A 19,153-nucleotide genomic window follows, 5' to 3' on the forward strand; every position below is an offset into this window, starting at 1 on the left:
GAATATAGGAATCAAATTCATCCCACATGCCTCTCAGAGATGCAAGATAATCGCTAACAGATAAGTTTTCCAATTTTAGAGCATGAATATCTTGCTCTAGTTGGTACCGTCGAGCAATGTTATATTATTGTTCATATACATCCTTGACTGCGCCCCATATATACTTCTTTGGTAGAATCGAGATACATGAAGCTATTGGCAATGCGTGGCTCCATTGAGTTTAAGAGCCATGCCATAACCATATCATCATGGGACTATCATTCTTTTAGATTGGGGTCGCTTTCGGCAGGTTTCATTTTTCCTTCATTCACATGTCTCAATCTAGATTTGTCGCTGAGGAAGAACGACGCCGATTTTACCCAAATAGTGTAGTTCCCTCCATTTAATGGGATGGTGGTGATATTGAGGGATGCATTGCTTTGTTCTTGAATCAAAGCAAGTTGAGTTTGATTACCGATCATGGTGGAGGTTTCTAAACTAGTGCTTGTATTAGCCATGGAAGGAATAAAATAAAGACAGTAAGGATATCATATATTGAGAGAACAAACCTATTGCTCTGATACTATGTTAGAGAGACGGTGCTCAAGAATATTTCAGCAAGAAGATCACAACACACGATACAACATGATTCGGTTGGTATGACCTACATCCAAGAAAGGAACACTAGCCAAGATTGCTGTGTTATATTTCTTAGAATGAGATACACAAGTTTATATATTGAGAACAATAACAGTATGTAACAGAAGAGGAAAGACAACCAACAAATCTTTAACTTTTGAAGATGTTATGGTCAATCTGCATTTACAGGCAACAAGGTAAATCTTGGGCTGGCGTCAAAGTCGTTATCAATATGTCTGCCATTATTCATCTGTTCTGACTTTTGAACTTTTGTTTGAGGTCATTTTTTGTGCGGCAGCCCTGCATGCTTAAAATGCAGCTCTGCTGCTGGCTATTCATCGATGTCAACTTTCTCAAGATGGATATCGCACCCATCTCAAAAAATGCCAAGATGGGTGGCTGTCAAGTAGGTTGCTTCATAGCCATCATAATGTGAATACTTTGTTTGTAAGCATTACGCGTGCTAACGGAGCCGGACCCCACTAAAATCGGTGGGTCTAAACTTAGATTTGACTAAGTAATGTGGGTATCAAATCTGGATTCTGGTCATACCAGATTTTTTAAAACAAAAACAATACCTGGATCAGATAAGAATTACATAAATAAGACCTAGTTCATACCCAGCAAAATAATATTTTTGAAGTTTTTTACATTGAAAAAATTGGGGATCTTATCCGAAGACTTAGGTTTGATATAAAATTTCATAAACCATACTTGACCCATTTCATAATCGAACCTCATGGGTCCAACCCAAATAATTAATCAGACCCTTTTCTTTGTAACCAAACCCTGAGGGCCTATGGGATCTGGCATGGGTCGGGATCAGACACACTCGACCCATTGACACCCCCTAGTAAGCATGCAAGACCCTATAATCGTCATGCTTACATCACATATGCTCGGATGTTGATGGAAAGCAAGAGAATGACAGTACAAAAGCAGAATTGGATGGTAGAAAAGTTATGATCGTCTCACACCATGTTGCTCACGCAGGGCTGTCAACGGGTTGGGTTTGGCCCAAAACAGACCCGTACCAAACCCTATGGGGTCAAGGTTTTGTGACAAAAAAGATATTTTTTCTTTCAATCTGGATAAGTGTATATGATTTAAGCCTTTTTTCTACTATTTGAGTTATGTTATAAGACCTGACCATGTGGGCGGGCTAATTATCTAGGCAATGTAAAAGAGACAAAAAAAGATATTTTTCCAGATATGAATCAGGTCTGATTCTTGTAATCTTTATAGGACCCAAGTGTTTTTTCTTATGGTAAACTCAACCAGAGTAGAGTCTGGACCTGCTACCAGCACCACAAAGTCAGATTCGGGTTCAAACTTACCTGGGTCTGAACCAGATCCGACCCGTTCACACCCCAAGGCTCAGGTGCAGTGGCATGTATGAAACAATGACTAGAAAACTTTCCAAAAGGGGACCATCCATCTGGTTGATGAAATATGATCGGAGATTTCACTTTTCCAAAAGACAAATGCCATTTTCCTGTGTTTATATAGGAAAACCCTATAATTTTTTATTTTTTACAAATCATATAAAATTTCCTTTTCTTTTGTTTCTAAAAGTAGTTTTGCTATTTTCCTTCAAGTCCCTGAATTTGTTGCCAAGGGGGTGGGCAACGAGCCAGCCTGGCCCGGCCCACTAATGGACTGGGTCGGCCTGGTCAAAGCCTGGTTCGGGCCGGCCCCAACACACAAACGTAGGCTCCCAGTTTGGGCTGAGCCTGGGCCTAATTTATTGGCCCAAGCCTGGCCCGTGGGCCGCCACACCCATTTCCCACCTCTACATACAAGGCTTGTTCGCACTTGTGCAGTAAATTTTCTCATATGACCAGATCTGATGAGCAGTGGGAGCAGATTCAGTGTTCCTATCCGGCCTAATCACGGATTGCCACATTCCCATCTACTCCCCCGGCCCCTTACAGAGATTTAAATGGATTGTATATGATCAGTCTGACATGTTATTTTTTAATGTGAATCCTTTAAGTAAAATCTGAATGTGCATTCAGATCGAATTCAGATTTGTTCAATCAAATTACTTTTGGATTTAGATCAGATTCAAATCAGTATTTTAAATTGGATATGAAATTGATCTGAATCAAAATCCAATCTGCTCACCAATATGACCTGATTTGCACTCAAACAATGCAATCTACTTGAACAGGACATGTTCGCTGCGGGCAGTGACACGAGTTCCACCCTCGCAGAGTGGGCGATGGCAGAGCGGCTTCGTCACCCAGAGAAGATGGCCGCCACTCAATTAGAGCTAAGGGAAACCATCGGCGAGGGCCGTGCTGTAGAAGAAATGGACATCCCACGGCTCCCTTACTTGCAGGCTGTTGTGAAAGAGACACTCAGATTGCACCCACCGGCTCCATTATTGGTCCCGCGAAGGGCAGATGCAACCGTAGAGGTCGCTGGGTTCACTATTCCAAAGAACAGCCAAGTGATCATCAATGCATGGGCGATCGGGCGAGATGTTGCATACTGGGAAAACCATGCATCCTTCTCACCTGAAAGGTTTATCAAATCAGATGTGAATTTCAAGGGCAAGGACTTCCAGTTCATTCCTTTTGGGGCGGGGAGGAGGATCTGCCCGGGCATGCCTCTGGCCGTCTGCATGGTTCATCTCGTGGTGGCCTCTCTCATTCACTCTTTCACATGGAAGCTCCCCGACGGGATCCCGCCTGAGCAGCTCGATGTGGGGGAAAAGTTTGGCCTGACCATGAAAAAAGCGGTTCCTCTGCGAGCAGTTCCATCTCCCTTGGCGAATATGTGAAAATGGTACGGTTCTATTGCGACTTGGTTTGTATATGCTTACTAATAAATTATAAGTGTAACAAGTTCTTGAAACAAGCTGGCCTTGAAGTTTTGTCAGCCATTTTAAACGGTCAAAATATTGTGATATTTTTAAAATGTCACAATATTTTGATATCTCTGTTTTTTAAATATCATGATTTCATTGTGATATATCCACAATTTTATGTGTTGTATATTAGGAAAATATTTTTTATTCTTTTTATTTTATTATTTTACATACATTTTTCTAGTTTTGAATTGATTAATTTATTTGTTCCACTTGATATTTTTCCCAAATATGTGAAGAAAGTAAAAACTTTCAACTTTACATGACATATTGGCCGTTGTTTTCTTGCCATTTAAGACTTCTGACACTACACTATGACTTTTGGGACATGACTCCATATTCTACTCTGGTTCTCCAAAGATAAGAAAAAACTTTCTTTACCATGCAAAGTAGAAAGATGGTCACGCTTCACAAGACAGGTTTTACTGTACGTAGAAAAAAGTGGTTTTTCATACTTGTGTTGCCATTTTTTTTTATTACATCAGAAAAACATGATCTACTAAACTCAATATCTAGATCACTTCCAGAGCGTCACAGCTTTTTTCACTAGGGTTTTCTCCTAAAAGAAAATTTTGATGTTTTCCACTTTTAGGACATGCTTGTAAATTTGAAAAGGAATCTCCAAAAATGAATTATATTGAGAGTCCCAATGGCATGATTTGGAATCTCATGTGATTACTTTCCTAATCTTTGCAAGAGCGGGGAAAACAAACTCTTGGGGAGGGATGGAGGAGTGGTGCCAAAAGGAGAATTTCCTGTAAGCTCCTCCTAAACTTAAAAAAAAAAATGGGGGGGGGGGGGGGGGTTGTAACACTCCGATCTGAAACCTCAAGAGTTCGAGTTCGAGTTCGAGTTCGAGTTCGAGTTCGAGTTCGGTTGATATTACTTCTCAGAAGAAAAGAGTACAAAGTTTACACAGAAAAACATAGCTAAAAAAAAACTTTTCATTTTATTCTCATAATCAACTTTTTCTTACAATTATTCATCATTCATAACAAAAGAAAGCAAATACATCTTATTCAATGACAAGAAAAGTAAAATATACCAATGCTCTGCTGAAGAAGGAAAAAGTTGCTCACAAGCTAATTGTTCAAATGTCTGGAACCTACAGTTGTAATTAAACAAAAAATGGGGGTGAGTCTACAACCCAGTAAAGAATAATTATAAGTAAACAAACAATTAACTTACAACTGTAGTGGGCTCTAAGCCCCTAATTTTAGTTTAGTTTTTGACACACCACAGAAGTTGATATATTTTAATTACCCCCCATTAACTTTCTCAAACACTCTCTCACAACAACTATCACTAGGTCGGCTATACCGGTCATAGCCGTCTATGATCGTAGCAACTCCGTAGAACATTCCAATTCTACATGTTGACCAGACAATGAACCATACTCTCCTAGTGGTCCCCGGACCACCAGGCACTGCAGTGAACCACCACAGGGACCCCATCGGTAGCTAGCCGGACGGTCAAGCTCTCAATCTCGGTATGGTTCATGCTACATCCTAACCATGATGGTTATCAACCATCCATGGTCCTCTAGAGTCCCAAACCAGTGTGAGTGTAACCCTAAGTCATAACTAAGTTCACACATTGAACCGTATTCACAAATTCGTAATGCACTTATTCTCTCATGAGTGATGTTGTGACTGATCATAAAAATCTCATTCTTAATCTCATGATGACCTTAGGACTCACACCTCTCTCTCTTAGCATGCAATGATGTAGTGTCTCTACATCGTTAAATCATCGGTGACCCACTCTCTGTGGCGACTGCACTCTTATCGCGAACCAGGTAACCCTTGCCACAGGTTGCCACTTCCGGGATTTAAGGGGTCATGCATGCTGAACTCAAAACATTCATTCATACAATACAAATGAACTAAATGAGACTTTAATCTAAGCATGGTCTCATCACAATGCATGATATTTAACGATCATATAAACATGCAATCATAATTCAAATTCTTCATATCATGCATGACATATCGCAATCAACATGCATATCACGATGAACATGTATATAATTTAACTCATAATGTCAATCATGGAATTTATGCATGTCATGGTCTCACTCAAAACTATCACGCTAATCACATAACATCTATAGCACTACGATAACAAGCAATGTGAAAAAGGTTTATTCACATCTAAAGTTACTTATAACATTCCTTACCTTAATGGTGAATCTTGTGCTTTCTCTAAAATCACATCTCACGAATTCTATCAGTGTGATCTAGTCATAATACAATATATTCACATTAATACGCAACACTTCTTACCAAAAATACTTTTTTTTTGAATTTACTCAAGAAACCTCGATTTCTGTATCACTGTTTTTACTAAAATAAATGAACTAATAGATTTCTCTCTACAACACAAGTCCAACGCACCAAACCTCACTCAATTCCGAGTTCGGACTGCAATGTTATGTCCATTTTACTGAAATGGATATAGAGTATCCAAATGGATATCTTGGTACATTTCGAATTTTGGTACTATATGAGACTTTCGTTTGATCTGATCCATATCCATTCTTGATATGGATCTAGGACTGATCTAAACCGATCTAGAACATTTAGTCTGGATCCAGAATAGGTCCAGACCAAACTGGATCCAACCTGAGAATCCGGATCCAGTTAGATCGAACCGGTTCGACCTGACTCGGGTTTTTTGTTTTCAACCTGGTTCAGCTCAGATCCGAGTCTACCTGAACTGGTTCTACTTAAACCGGTTTCACTAACAGGTTTGATCTGAATCGGTTCGACCCGAACCGGTTCACCCAACCCAAATTTTTTTATTTTTTTTCTTTCAACCTGTCTCAGTTCGGTCTGGGTGCGATCCGGACCGACCCAATTCGGTCTGGGTCGCACCCAGGCCGAATCGGCCCCTTTTTTTTTTAATAAAGGCTCAGTCTGGGCGCGACCCAGACCATCGGGTCTGGTCTGCGTCGTGCCCAGACCGACCCGGTCCCTTTTAAAAAGAGCGGAAGGGGTTGAGCCCTTTCCGACACCCAGGTGCAGAGGGGTCGGCCCCTGCTAACCCTCTCCTCTGCACCCATCCAGGCACGGGCCGACCGCCGGGGCCAGCTATCGGCGTCGGCTGGTCGCCGAAGCCGATCGACCCCCGCACCCTCCTTTCTCTCTCACTCTCTCTCCCTCTCTGACATCAAATATTTTTTTTTCATTTTCCTGCAACTCGCCGGCAGCGATGGCTGCCGGCCTCCTTTTTGCTCGGACCGAAAAGAAGAACGAAGAAGAAGATGAGCAGGGTGGAGGCTTACCTCGTCGTTGGCGCCGGTAAGTGACTCTCTCTCTCTCTCTCTCTCTCTCTCTCTCTCTCTCTCTCTCTCTCTCTATGCAGGGTGCGGAAGGAGAGCCTGCGTGAGGATTTTTATAACCCTCATGCAGGGTGAGGGGTTGAAGATAAAGCTCGCCCCCCTCCCACGGATTTCGGGGGTGAGGTTTATCCTCACCCCTCTCGAACTTTCAAACGATTTTCCTAATCGGAAAACCGTTTCCTTTTTTTTTTATGATTATCCCCTTCGGCGACATTGTCTGAGGGGGGTTCTACAGGGGGCTTGCTGGAACAAGCCATAACCACAGTTTGATAGATGTCTCAGAGTGGACATGGCCGGAGTATGTAGAACTTCCAGTGAGCTTGACCTTCACTTGATTAAAAATGAAAAATAGAAATAGCATTTAGGCTTGCCTGTAAGTCCTCTCCAGCCGATGTTTGGTTGCAGGTGATTCCAGCAAGCCCCAACTCCTCTTTATAGATGATGAGAACGTGAACATTGGGTGTTCCGACATTCACATTTTTTCAAACAGCCGCGAATCACCATGATTCATGGGTATGATTTTGAACCATATGATTTAAGCCTAAATGAGCAGTATTGAGTAGAACTGTTGGTTAACATATGATACAATGAACTCGTGACTAATTCTAAAGCAGGGTTATGTTAATTGATTCAATCCAGTCCCACTTGAAGCTATTTTCCCAACTTTGGAATTGATTACAAAAAATAAAGCAATTTAACTTGAAACATGTGTTATGGTTTACATTTTTGGAGTTTGTACCAATTGTCTCAAATGTGGTTAAATTTTACCTCCAAATCCCAGCTGTTTTTATATCAGACCCCTCCCTCGGTCTTTATTTGCCTTGCTTAACTCTAAAATACATAAGAAAAATATTGCTTCCACCAACATTCTAAATCTATAAATAACTTCATCCACCCTCTTCTTTAGGCACAATTCTATGTTGGAACAACTAATTTGGATTCAGTTTTTAGTTCAGCTTTTTATTTAGATTTGGGTATTTATTATGTATCTTAAATCCAATTTAGAATTAGTCTTTTCTTATGTTTCCTGTAATGCTTATCATAAGGGTTTTGCAAGTTGGTGGACAAATGAATTTCAAGTATTTTTCTTTCATTTTAATTGTTTAATTTTTTATTAAATCTGAGTTGTCATAGTTTAATTACATAAGAGTAGTTGGTACAGCCAGATTTTCATGTGACCTTGAAATCTGGGTTACATCAATTGGTATTAGAGCAGGTTTGTCATCTCATTCACTCATATAAATGAATTGAGGGACAATCTTGCTGAAGAGTGTGAAGCCCATTGTAAGACCCACAAAAAATTCAGTAATTTAAACAAGACTTTTTGTACTCCATAAGAAAAAGAAATTCATTTCACCTGTCCAACTTGGTCGGTACACTACAAGAAAATTGTTAATTAGCGACGGAAATTAGCGACAGATTAGCTAGAGATAGAATCTATCGCTAATTCGAGACGGATTAGCGAGGAAACGACTTTTATCGCTAATTTGTCGCTACTTAGCGACGGATTCGCGACTGCATATTTTTGTCGCTACTTTTTATTACAAGAACACCATTTTAGCGATGGATTTAGAGAGGGAACTCTGTCGTCGCTAATCCGTCGCTAATTAGCGACGGCGTAGCGACAGAATCTATTCCGTCGCTTTTTTGGTATTTTGGTTTAGCGACGGCTTAGCGACGGAAACATTCCGTCGCTAAGCCATCGCTAAATGTCGCGTAAATCCCTAATCCCATCCCTCTTTCTCTTTTCCCTGTTTCGCTGTATTGCTCCCTCCCGCCGCCCGTCGGCTCTCGCCACCGTCCGGCCGCCGCCGCTCGCGAGCCGCCGCTCCCCGTCCACCGCTCGCCAGCCGGCGCTCGCCAGCTGCCGCTCCCCGTCAACCTCCCACCACCGTCCGGCGACGCGCAGGTAATCTTCTTCTTCTTCTTCTTCTTCTTCTTCTTCTTCTTCTTCTTCTTCTTCTTCTTCTTCTTCATCTTCTTCTTCTTCTTCTTCTTCTTCTTCTTCTAAACGCAGGGGGTACGCCCCTTCCCTGCCGGAAATGCAGAGGGTTTAACCCCCTGCCGGAAACGCAGGGGGTCAACCCCCCCTGCCAGAAATGCAGGGGGTCAACCCCCTGCCGTAAAGGCACGGCAGGGGGTCAACCCCCCATGCCGGAACTGCCTTTCCGGCAAAGGGTTTAACCCCCTCCCCTACCGGAAAGGCAGGGGGTTTAACCCCCTGCCGTGCTTTTCGGCAGGGGGGGTCGACCCCCTGCCGGAAAGGCATGGGGGGTCGACCCCCTGCCGGAAACGCAGGGGGTCGACCCCCCATGCCGTAAAGGCACGGCAGGGGGTCAACCCTCCATGCCGGAACTGCCTTTCCGGCAGAGGGTTTAACCCCCTTCCCTGCCGGAAAGGCAGGGGGTTTAACCCCCTGCAGTGCTTTCCGGCAGGGGGGGTCGACCCCCTGCGTTTCCGGCAGGGGATCGACCCGCATGGGGGGTCGACCCCCTGCCGGAAACGCAGGGGGTCGACCCCCCCTACCGTAAAGGCACGGCAGGGGGTCAACCCCCCATGCCGAAACTGCCTTTCCGGCAGGGGGTTTAACCCCCTTCCCTGCCGGAAAGGCAGTTTCGGCATCTAGTTAGAGTAGTTCATAAATTTTTATCAATTTGTTAGTTTGTTAATGTCTACTTGTAGTTAGTTTTACTTCAATTTGTTTTCTTGAAATCTGGTTAGTTAGAGTATTTCAATCTATTAGTCTTTTATAATTATATTTTTCTTAGATAGATTGGTATTTAATGTTCTCACAATCAGTTAGTTAGATTAGGGCTATTTGAATTTTTTATGATAGTGGTGGTTAAACGGAGTTCACATCTTTTCTAGTAAACTAATTGATTGATTTACTATTCCTTTGCTAAGTAGTTCAGATTAGAAATTGTCTATGACTTTATGTTAGTCGACTGGTTCAACATGTTATAGCTGGTTTGTTAAATTAGCATCTTCTAGTTAGATTTGGCTTAACATATATACTATTTTTCTTTTCTCTTCTTTCAATTAGTTAGAGTTGTTTTAATTTGTTTTAATTTTTTTAGTTAGTGTTTCATCTTGTTTCATGATTAGTTAGTTTGTTACTTAATTTGTTTTGTTTTTGTGCAGATTTTTCAACGGAACCAACTCGTGCTCGACCACCTGTGGTAAGTAAATGACAAAAACAATGCAAATCGGGTAAATACCCGTGGTGAGTAAGTGATGCAAACGTATCACATGTTATTTAATTTATTGAATGCAACACTTTATTGTTCACATACTCACTTAGTTGTTGATATCTAGGACTGCTTTGTTGGAGTTCGGAGATCATGCTGAGCATGATTTTAATGTAGGAATATGGAAGTGTTCTTATTTTTGGAGTACAGAGTCCATGCTAAGCATGGTAGTAGTTAGTGAGATATTGAAGTGTGTTTGCTGCATGTACATGTTTGCCATTTATTTGATATGAATGATTATGATGTATTGCAATGTTTGATGTAATTGTATCCATGCTTGCATGTAGTTACTTTCAATTTGATTTTGACTTCCATGTGAAATTTTATAATAAAAGCATGCTTCAAATGATTGTATCGTGTCATTAATAGTTTGCACATGAAAATATTAAGTTATCAATGCATGCATCAAAATTCTTGTTACTGTTTGACATAGTATATTGCATGATAAATTTGATATTTTCTTCATCGTAGCATTCTGATTGTTTTTTTCTTAATTCGTTAGGATACTATTCGTAACATCATACGACAGAATGACTGCAAACCGTGAATGGATGTACCGTAGGATAGTGGACAATGAGTTATCGCATGAATATATGGATGATGTCGATAGTTTTATTGAATTTGCAACGGCGAGTGTCAGTACGGTAGATCCCACAGGTCGGATTAGGTGTCCCTGCAAGATTTGTAAGAATAATCGATTTGTAGAACCTCATGGCGTTAGACATCACCTATACAAGAAGGGTTTTGTGAGTGATTATCAGAACTGGACGTTTCATGGAGAATAATTTAGAAACGATTTTGATGCACGGGTGAATGTGGTGCATGATAATCCATATACGAATTTGATATTTGATGCTGCAGGAACAGAACTGGGTTCTGCTATGAGTTCTAGTGATGTAAGAACTGCCGTAGATGAAGAATCACCAAACGATGCAGCTAGTAGATTTTATGATTTACTTAAAGATGCTGATGAGCCACTTTGGAACGGTTGTGAGAGTCACACTATCTTGTCTGCAGTTCTTCAACTAATGAATTTGAAGTCCGAGTATAATTTGAGTCAATCATGTTTTGACCGTTTGTGCATGATTGTGAAGAGTATGTTGCCTAAAGATGAGAAATTGCCACAAAATTTCTATCGTGCGAAAGTTATGGTGAACGCTCTAGGTATGGGTTACAAAAAGATTGATGCTTGTCCAAATCACTGCATGTTGTATTTTAAGGAGCAGGAAAACGACATATCATGCCCGTCATGTGGGCATCCTCAGTTCAAGCCAAAGACAAGAGGCAATGGTAGCACGAGATCAAAGGACGTTTCATACAAGTCGCTCCGCTACTTTCCTATCACTCCTAGATTGCAGCGATTGTATATGTCTTCAAAGACAGCTAAACACATGAGATGACATGCAAATAAAGTTTGACACGATGAAAACAAGATCATGCATCATGTTGACGCTGAAGCTTGGAAGCACTTTGATCGTACTCATCAGAACTTCGCAATGGAAGTGCGAAATGTTAGACTCTGTCTATGTACAGATGGATTTAATCCATTTGGGGGTAGATCAACTCCATACTCATGCTGGCCAGTATTTGTAACTCCATACAACCTTCCACCAAGCTTGTGTATGAAACGTCCAAATCTTTTCTTGTCTCTGTTGATCCCTGGTCCAACCTCACCTGGCCAAAATCTTGATGTATATCTAAGGCCATTGATTGATGAATTAAAAGTACTGTGGGATGACGGTGTTACCACGTATGATGCCCTCAAAAAACAAAATTTCAACATGAAGGCCGTTGTTCTATGGACAATCAGTGACTTCCCTGCATATGGTATGTTATCTGGTTGGAGCACACATGGGAGGTTGGTTTGTCCGTACTGCATGGAGGATTCCAAAGCTTTTAGATTGAGGCATGGAAGGAAGCCTTGCTGGTTTGATTGCCATCGTCGATTTCTACCCAGCGATCATCCGTTCCGACGTCAAAAGAATGCATTTACAGCAGGCACAACTGAAACAGAAGGTCCATCCTCAAAATTGTCTGGCATAGAGATTCTAAGAAGATTGCGATACTTTTCAGATGTATTAACAGATGCCCGCAGTCCTACACCCTTCCGTGGATTTGGAAAGGATCACAATTGGACGAAAAAATCTATTTTTTGGGAACTACCGTATTGGCCGACCCTATTGATACGACATAATTTGGATGTGATGCATGTAGAGAAAAATGTGTTTGATAATGTGTTCAATACAGTAATGAATATTAAAGGAAAAATGAAGGATAATCCGAAGGCCCGTATGGATTTAAAATTAATATGTAAAAGACCAAAATTGGAACTCAAAGAGTATAATGGCAAAGTACTGAAACCAAAAGCGAAGTACGTGCTCGGACCTGATCAAATAAAACATGTATGTCAATGGTTGAGACAACTGAGATTTCCAGATGGATATGTCTCTAACATTGCTCGGGCTGTGAAGATTGACGATGGACAATTATATGGGTTGAAGAGCCATGATTGTCATATCTTTATGCAACGATTGATACCCCTAGCATTCCATGATATGTTAGACAAACCTATATGGGGCGTATTGTCTGAGTTGAGCGGATTTTTCAGAACATTGTGCGCATCGGAGGTCGTTGTATCAGATGTAAAGAATCTCGAGGACTCTGTCATCACCACTGTTTGTCTGTTAGAAAAGATATTTCCGCCAGCATTTTTCGATGTTATGGAACATTTGATCATACATCTGCCATATGAACTAAGGGTTGGTGGCCCTGTGCAATATCGATGGATGTATCCATTTGAAAGGTATATGTTTTTTTATATTTGTCTCTTTAATGGCAGATATTTAAAATTTGAAATGTATATTCTTGTCAGATGCATGTTCGACCTAAAAAAAAAAGGTTCGTAATAAAGCAAGAGTAGAAGGCTCTATTTGTGAGGCGTACACTTTAGAAGAGATTTCAAATTTCTCATTTATGTACTTCGAACCTCATATTCCAACACGTTACACATGCCCGCCCCGTAACGATGATGGAGAACAAGTAACTGTAGCTGACAAGCTGTCGATATTTCAACCACTTGGGCATGCATTTGGTAGTTGCCGATCAAGGCTATTGACAGATCTAGAGCAAGATGCAACATACATCTATATTCTTTTTAATTGCTCAGCGATCGACCCATACATCGAGTAAGTATATGTATATGCAACTCAATTATAAATCCTTTTATGTTCTATATGTGGATACATGACTCGGTAATATAAGTATTTGTGGTTTGCAGACGATTTGATCTGGAGTTGCGAAACGAAGTTTCACATCTCACTGATGCAGAAGTACAAAAAGAACGTGAAACTAAGTTTGTGGAGTGGTTGAAACAGTTGGTAAAGAAGCTAACATAAATTTTGTACTTATAAACAACACTAAGTTACTTAATTGATCGTGATCACAATCATTGTTTATGTTTGTGCGTAGGTTCGCAATGGTGATGTTAAAGATCAAGGAATATGTGATTTAGAAAATGGTCCGACCAAAGTTGTGCAATGCTACAACGGGTATATCGTAAATGGTTATCGATTCTATACAAAAGACTACGGTATAAACAAATCAACGATAAATAGTGGCGTGTGTGTCAAGGGTAGCAGCTACGGTGAAAATGAACATGATTACTACGGTGTTATAGAGGAAATAATGGAGTTGACTTACTTAGGCATGAATAACAGGGTTACGATATTCAAGTGTCATTGGTTTGATCCAACTGCAACAAGACTCGACAAAGCTTCAGGCATTATGGAGGTGAATCATAAATCCAGGTTTGGAACATATGAATCATTCATATTAGCCTCACAAGCTCAACAAGTTTATTATACTTCATATCCGAGTATAAAAAAGTCAGATAGAAATGAATGGTGGGCAGTTTGCAAGGTGAAATCCAAACTATACCCTGAGTATGATCAGTTACAGGAAGATGAGTTAGCTGAAGACAGTGATTACTATCAATCAGATGATGTCTATGACTTCGCTTATGGTCACGATGTTGCGCATGATATGCATGTCATATCTCCATTGGCTGATGAAACATTCATAGAGGAATGTGATCCAAATGATGTACCAAGTGGATGGGCAAACAATGAAGAAGAAGAAGAAGAAGAAGAAGAAGAAGAAGAAAGTCAAACTAGTGACGAGGAAGAATTCTCAAGCTAGTGAGCAAAATCTTATACTACAAACCTCTATTTAAATGCATTGTAATACTTGATGTGAGTTGTATTGCAATACTTGGTGTGAATGATTAAAAATTTTATTTGAATGTATTGTAATACTTGATACGAATGATTCGAATGCATTGTAATACTTGATGTGAATGATTTCAATTATCTGAATGTATTATAATTTATGCAATTAACGAATGATTTGAATTAGTGCAATACTTGATGTCAATGATTTGAATTATTTGAATGCATTGCAATGCTTGATGTGAATGACTTGAATGCATTGTAATACTTGATATGAATTATTTGAATGTATTGTATGACATATGTTATTTGTTAGAATATGGTTCGTGGAGGTTATAGTGGTCGCTCATCCAGTAGTAGTCAGGCTCAACCTTCATCTTCACGGGCTCCTGTGATAGGTATATCATATAACTAATTAGATGCTTGATTAGTTCAAATGCACATTCTGAGAATTTCTAATGTATTTTTTTACAGATGATGTTGCGCCTGTACACGACCCACCTACACCAGTTGATCACACAAGTCAACAGCCAACACAGGAAACAGGGTCTTCTCAGGCTGGCACAAGAAGACTCATTCGAATAGTGTATATCGATAATCGACCGTAAGTATTTTGTTTTCAATTATTGCATATCTTTTAAATATTTTATATTGATATTTACTGTGTAACAATTCATGTGCAGCATGAGGTTTGAGCCACAAGAAGTAGTACGGGAGATTAGGAATTCACTTCTTCAACATCTACCAGGACCAGTTGCTCAATGGAAAGAGTACCCAAAGGAGGTGTTAGACAGATTGTGGTCCTCATTCATGGTATACAGTTGTTCCTCATAGTTATTGTGTTTCATATTTAATTTATTTAAGCAATGTCTACTAACTTTCTGAAAATATTTGTAGGCTTCGAATCGCTTTGCAACTACGGTGGAAGAAAATGATGCAAGGAAGGTGTGGCAGAAGGTGGCTGCCAATCGATTTGCAGACATGCTGCACACTATGAAGACTGCAGCAAAAAAAACATCTGGCGTAGTAGATGATCCATTACTGTGGAAGGGCCATAGTCCTATTACTATCAGGAGAGATTACTGGGATGAAATGTGCGATAAGTGGGCGGGAGATGCATTTAAAAATCGCTCTGCGAAGGCTTCACAAAATCGATCGAAGATGCCCGAAGCCCATCTACACACAGGTGGATCTAAGACATTTGGGAGTCACCTAAAGAAAATGGTAACTCATCAATATATAATATTAATTTTATAAGTATTGTTGCAAACTTGTGTACTAAATCTTTTGTCATTTAACTTCGCAGGAAGCAGAAAAAGGAGGCAGTGTACCATATAAGGATGTGTTTGTAGAAACACATAAACGGAAGACCACGGGAGTCTTCGTATCAGAGAAGGCGAGAACAACAACGGTATGTATTAATTCTATTAATAATCATTGCAATATATATGCAAGTTATCATAATGTTATCATTAATTATTAATGAATACTTTAAACATTATTTTGTAGGAGGCATATGAGCAACAGATGGTAGAGCGATATGGCGAAGACGCTCCTCAGCATCCATCATTTGATCCTACAGCATGGGTGACTGCAGCAGGTGAACCCAAAAAAGGTCGCGTGTTCGGGTTTGGGAGTAATATGAACACTTCACCAGTTATTGATTCTTCCAGTTACGGCTCACCGACTTCTTGCGCCGACATAAGCTCCAAGCAGTCGACTATTCTTTCCGGTGATGATGTACGCGAGATCATTAATGAATCACTGAATAACTACTTCCAATACACCGTCGCCCCCTTTCTCCGAAATGAGATCAAGGCCGCTGTTCAGGATAGGGGATCTTCGATTCCAGGTCCCTCTCAGGTATAATCACATATATAGTTTTTTTGACTGTCTTAAAGCACATCTGAGCATGGTAGAATCACATATAGAGTTTTTCTAGATGCCTTAGAACACATATGAACATGCTATAATCACATATTCAATTTTTTTACTGCCTTAGCACACATATGAGCATGATAGAATCACATATAAAGTTGCTTTGCCTGCCTTAGAGCACATATGAGCATGCTATATTCACATATTCAGTTTTTTTACTGCCTTAGCACACATACGAGCATGATTGAATCACATATATAGTTTTTTGCCTGCCTTAAAGCACATTTGAGCATGGTAGAATCACATATAGAGTTTTTTTAGATGCCTTAGAACACATATGAACATGCTATAATCACATATTCAATTTTTTTACTGCCTTAGCACACATATGAGCATGATAGAATCACATATAGAGTTTTTTTATTGCCTTAGATCACACATGAGCACATGATAGAATCACATATAGTGTGTAATTTATTTCATTATATTTTGTTTATCAATACTGACTGTTCTTTTCTTGTGTAGGCTGCTAGCGATAATCAGGGTAGTGGAGCTGAAGGGACAGATAAAGACAATGAACAAGAAGACGCACAAAATCTTGGCGATGATTAGAGGACTGTGTTGAAGAAGTTCTATTTTTTTTATTTTTCCTGATTGTAATTGTTGAATTGTAAATAATTAAACTTCTTAATTTTAAGGTGGAACGATTAATTATTATAGATACTTGTTATATGAATTTTTTTGTGTGGTTTGTTTTTTATTTACAGGAAATATAAATTGTACAGGAAATAGAAATTGTACAGTTCTCGGTAATTAATTTTTAAATAATTTTTTTTTTATTTTTTTTCGTGTTTGCGACGGATTAGCGACGGATGATTCCGTCGCTATTCATATTAATCTAGCGACGGCATAGCGACGGAATTAAATCCGTCGCCAAGTCGTGGTCGCCGTTTAGTACCGGCGGATTGGCGACGGAATATAGCGCTCGTTATTCCGTCGCAATTAGCGACGGACCTGGCGACGGAATTATTCCGTCGCCAGTTAGCGTCGAAATATTCGCGACGTAAGCATAATGTCGCCTCGTTGTCGCTAATCCGTCGCTAACCATGTTAGCGACGGATTCGCGATGGAATGTGGTCGTCGCTAATCTACTGCTTTGTTGTAGTGGTAGGTGTGATGGATTTATCAAAGCACCTAAATTTTGGATTTTTCCTGACAATTATTGTTCTGATTTTTAACTAAGAAAAAAAATAACAATAATAATAATCACCATAAAAAAGATAATCAATCAGCCAACCAGAGAAAAATCAATAGTTGGCTATGCTAATGATTAAATACTTTGATAGAAAAGTATTACCTAGATACATTAAGCAAAACTATTGTTGATGAAGACAGACTAAGTATTAAATAAATTGAGTAAGCTTGGATTGAATAAGAATCAATTGGAGTTGGATCCAATTGAGGATCCAATGTGAAAATTAGTTAATTAGGGATTTTTAAAATAAAAATCAATGAAATAAATACTTTAAATAAAAATAATTATATTAAATAATATAATATTAAAGTTAGTTGGATTTAGTTGAAATGAAACCAACTAAGCCAACCATCATAAGGTGGGGGAGACGGGAGGCAATTTTGGCTAGAGATCCTCCTTGGAAAACATGTGAGGGGTGAGACCCAAGGAGCCTCTTCACATAGGATCCCAAGGAAGGATCTTCACCTACATTGATAACATCAACGACGTAAGCTGGATGACGGTGATGGCGATGGCAATGATAAATGGAGGGGTTAGTTGTAAAAAGATAACAAGGCGGTATATATTCTAGAAGCAAGTAAAATCCGAGGCCGTGACTAAGAAGTGGGGGTACATTTTGGACATTTGGTCTCTTTTTATTGGTGGTGGACAAAAGGGTTTAGATCGCATGAGCTTTCACATGCACCCGCTGACACACATTGACTAGGAAGCAGGAACCTTCCTTCACACCTCGTTTGGGAATAGCAGGTTGGAGGGGCAGCCCCACTGCGGCATGCATTACCATCCTTTAGTTTTGTTCCCCATGTTTTCAAGTGGGTGAGGCCAATTGACTATGTGACAAAATCTTGGTTGTCTTGAGGTTCCACCTTATCTTTAAAGCATCTTGTTGCTCTTCCAATCTTCCATCATCCCACGGTAACAAAAGTTTAAACGGCAAAATAAAGACGAGAGAATTTGATGACCTTCTTTTATCTTTTCACATTTTTGTCGAAAAAGTGCAAGACTGATAAATGACCAAATAGAAGGTGTTAAAGCTTGGCTTGTTCTTGCGGTGAGTCGAGCTCGAGTTAAATGAGTTGAGCTCATGGCAAGCTTAAGTTAAATAAGCTAAGCTTGAAGGGGACATGTTAATTAAAGAAAAATATTTCTTTTAAATAGTAAAAGTTGAACTCTAAACCAAATGAATCAAGCTCAAATATTTGCCAAAGAAATACTTTGTTTCAAAGTGGTAAGCAATAGGTTTTGAACTCTGAACTTATTGATTGCAAGCCAAAATCTTCAAACATGTACCACTATATTGTAAAAATATACTTAAAACATCTATTATTAGCTAAGAAGCTCATATGAGAGGAGCTGAATGAATAAAAGTAACTCAGAATGATTAATTACCTTTTACCAATATTCAAGGACATCACAGAAGCAATGAAGCCATAAACGACATACAAATACATTTTAAAATCTCTCAAACAGACAAGAGCAAAGCAAAGTAAGAATATCAAAAAGACAAGGTTGAGTCGATAATAACAAAAAAGGCTTAAGCACCCCCGCGTTGCTAAGCGTACAAAGTGCGTCATCATTGTAGTCATGCGTGTACACAATCTATGCGTCAGTCCACCCTAAGAGGCAAAGTTTTTCAAATATAAGCTGCAGAAGATTAAGAAAGACTATTTAAAGCAGCAGAACTTTCTCTCTCTTTGATACCTGACTTTT

General features: G+C 39.7%; 1 protein-coding gene across 1 annotated transcript in view; it reads left to right on the forward strand.

Annotated features, from left to right (window-relative positions):
- LOC149848874 (geraniol 8-hydroxylase-like) overlaps positions 1 to 19,153 on the forward strand; it is a 181,487-nt gene that overhangs the window by 22,525 nt on the left and 139,809 nt on the right. Inside the window, exons 3-4 of the mRNA XM_090005528.1 lie at positions 808 to 815; positions 2,792 to 3,411. Of these exons, the coding sequence (XP_089861654.1) occupies positions 808 to 815; positions 2,792 to 3,406 (623 nt within the window). The 3' untranslated portion in view covers positions 3,407 to 3,411. The remainder of the gene's footprint in view (positions 1 to 807; positions 816 to 2,791; positions 3,412 to 19,153) is intronic.

Source organism: Nuphar pumila, chromosome 1 (assembly GCF_984573655.1).
Source record: "Nuphar pumila chromosome 1, dmNupPumi1.hap1.1, whole genome shotgun sequence".
Lineage (NCBI taxonomy): Eukaryota > Viridiplantae > Streptophyta > Magnoliopsida > Nymphaeales > Nymphaeaceae > Nuphar > Nuphar pumila.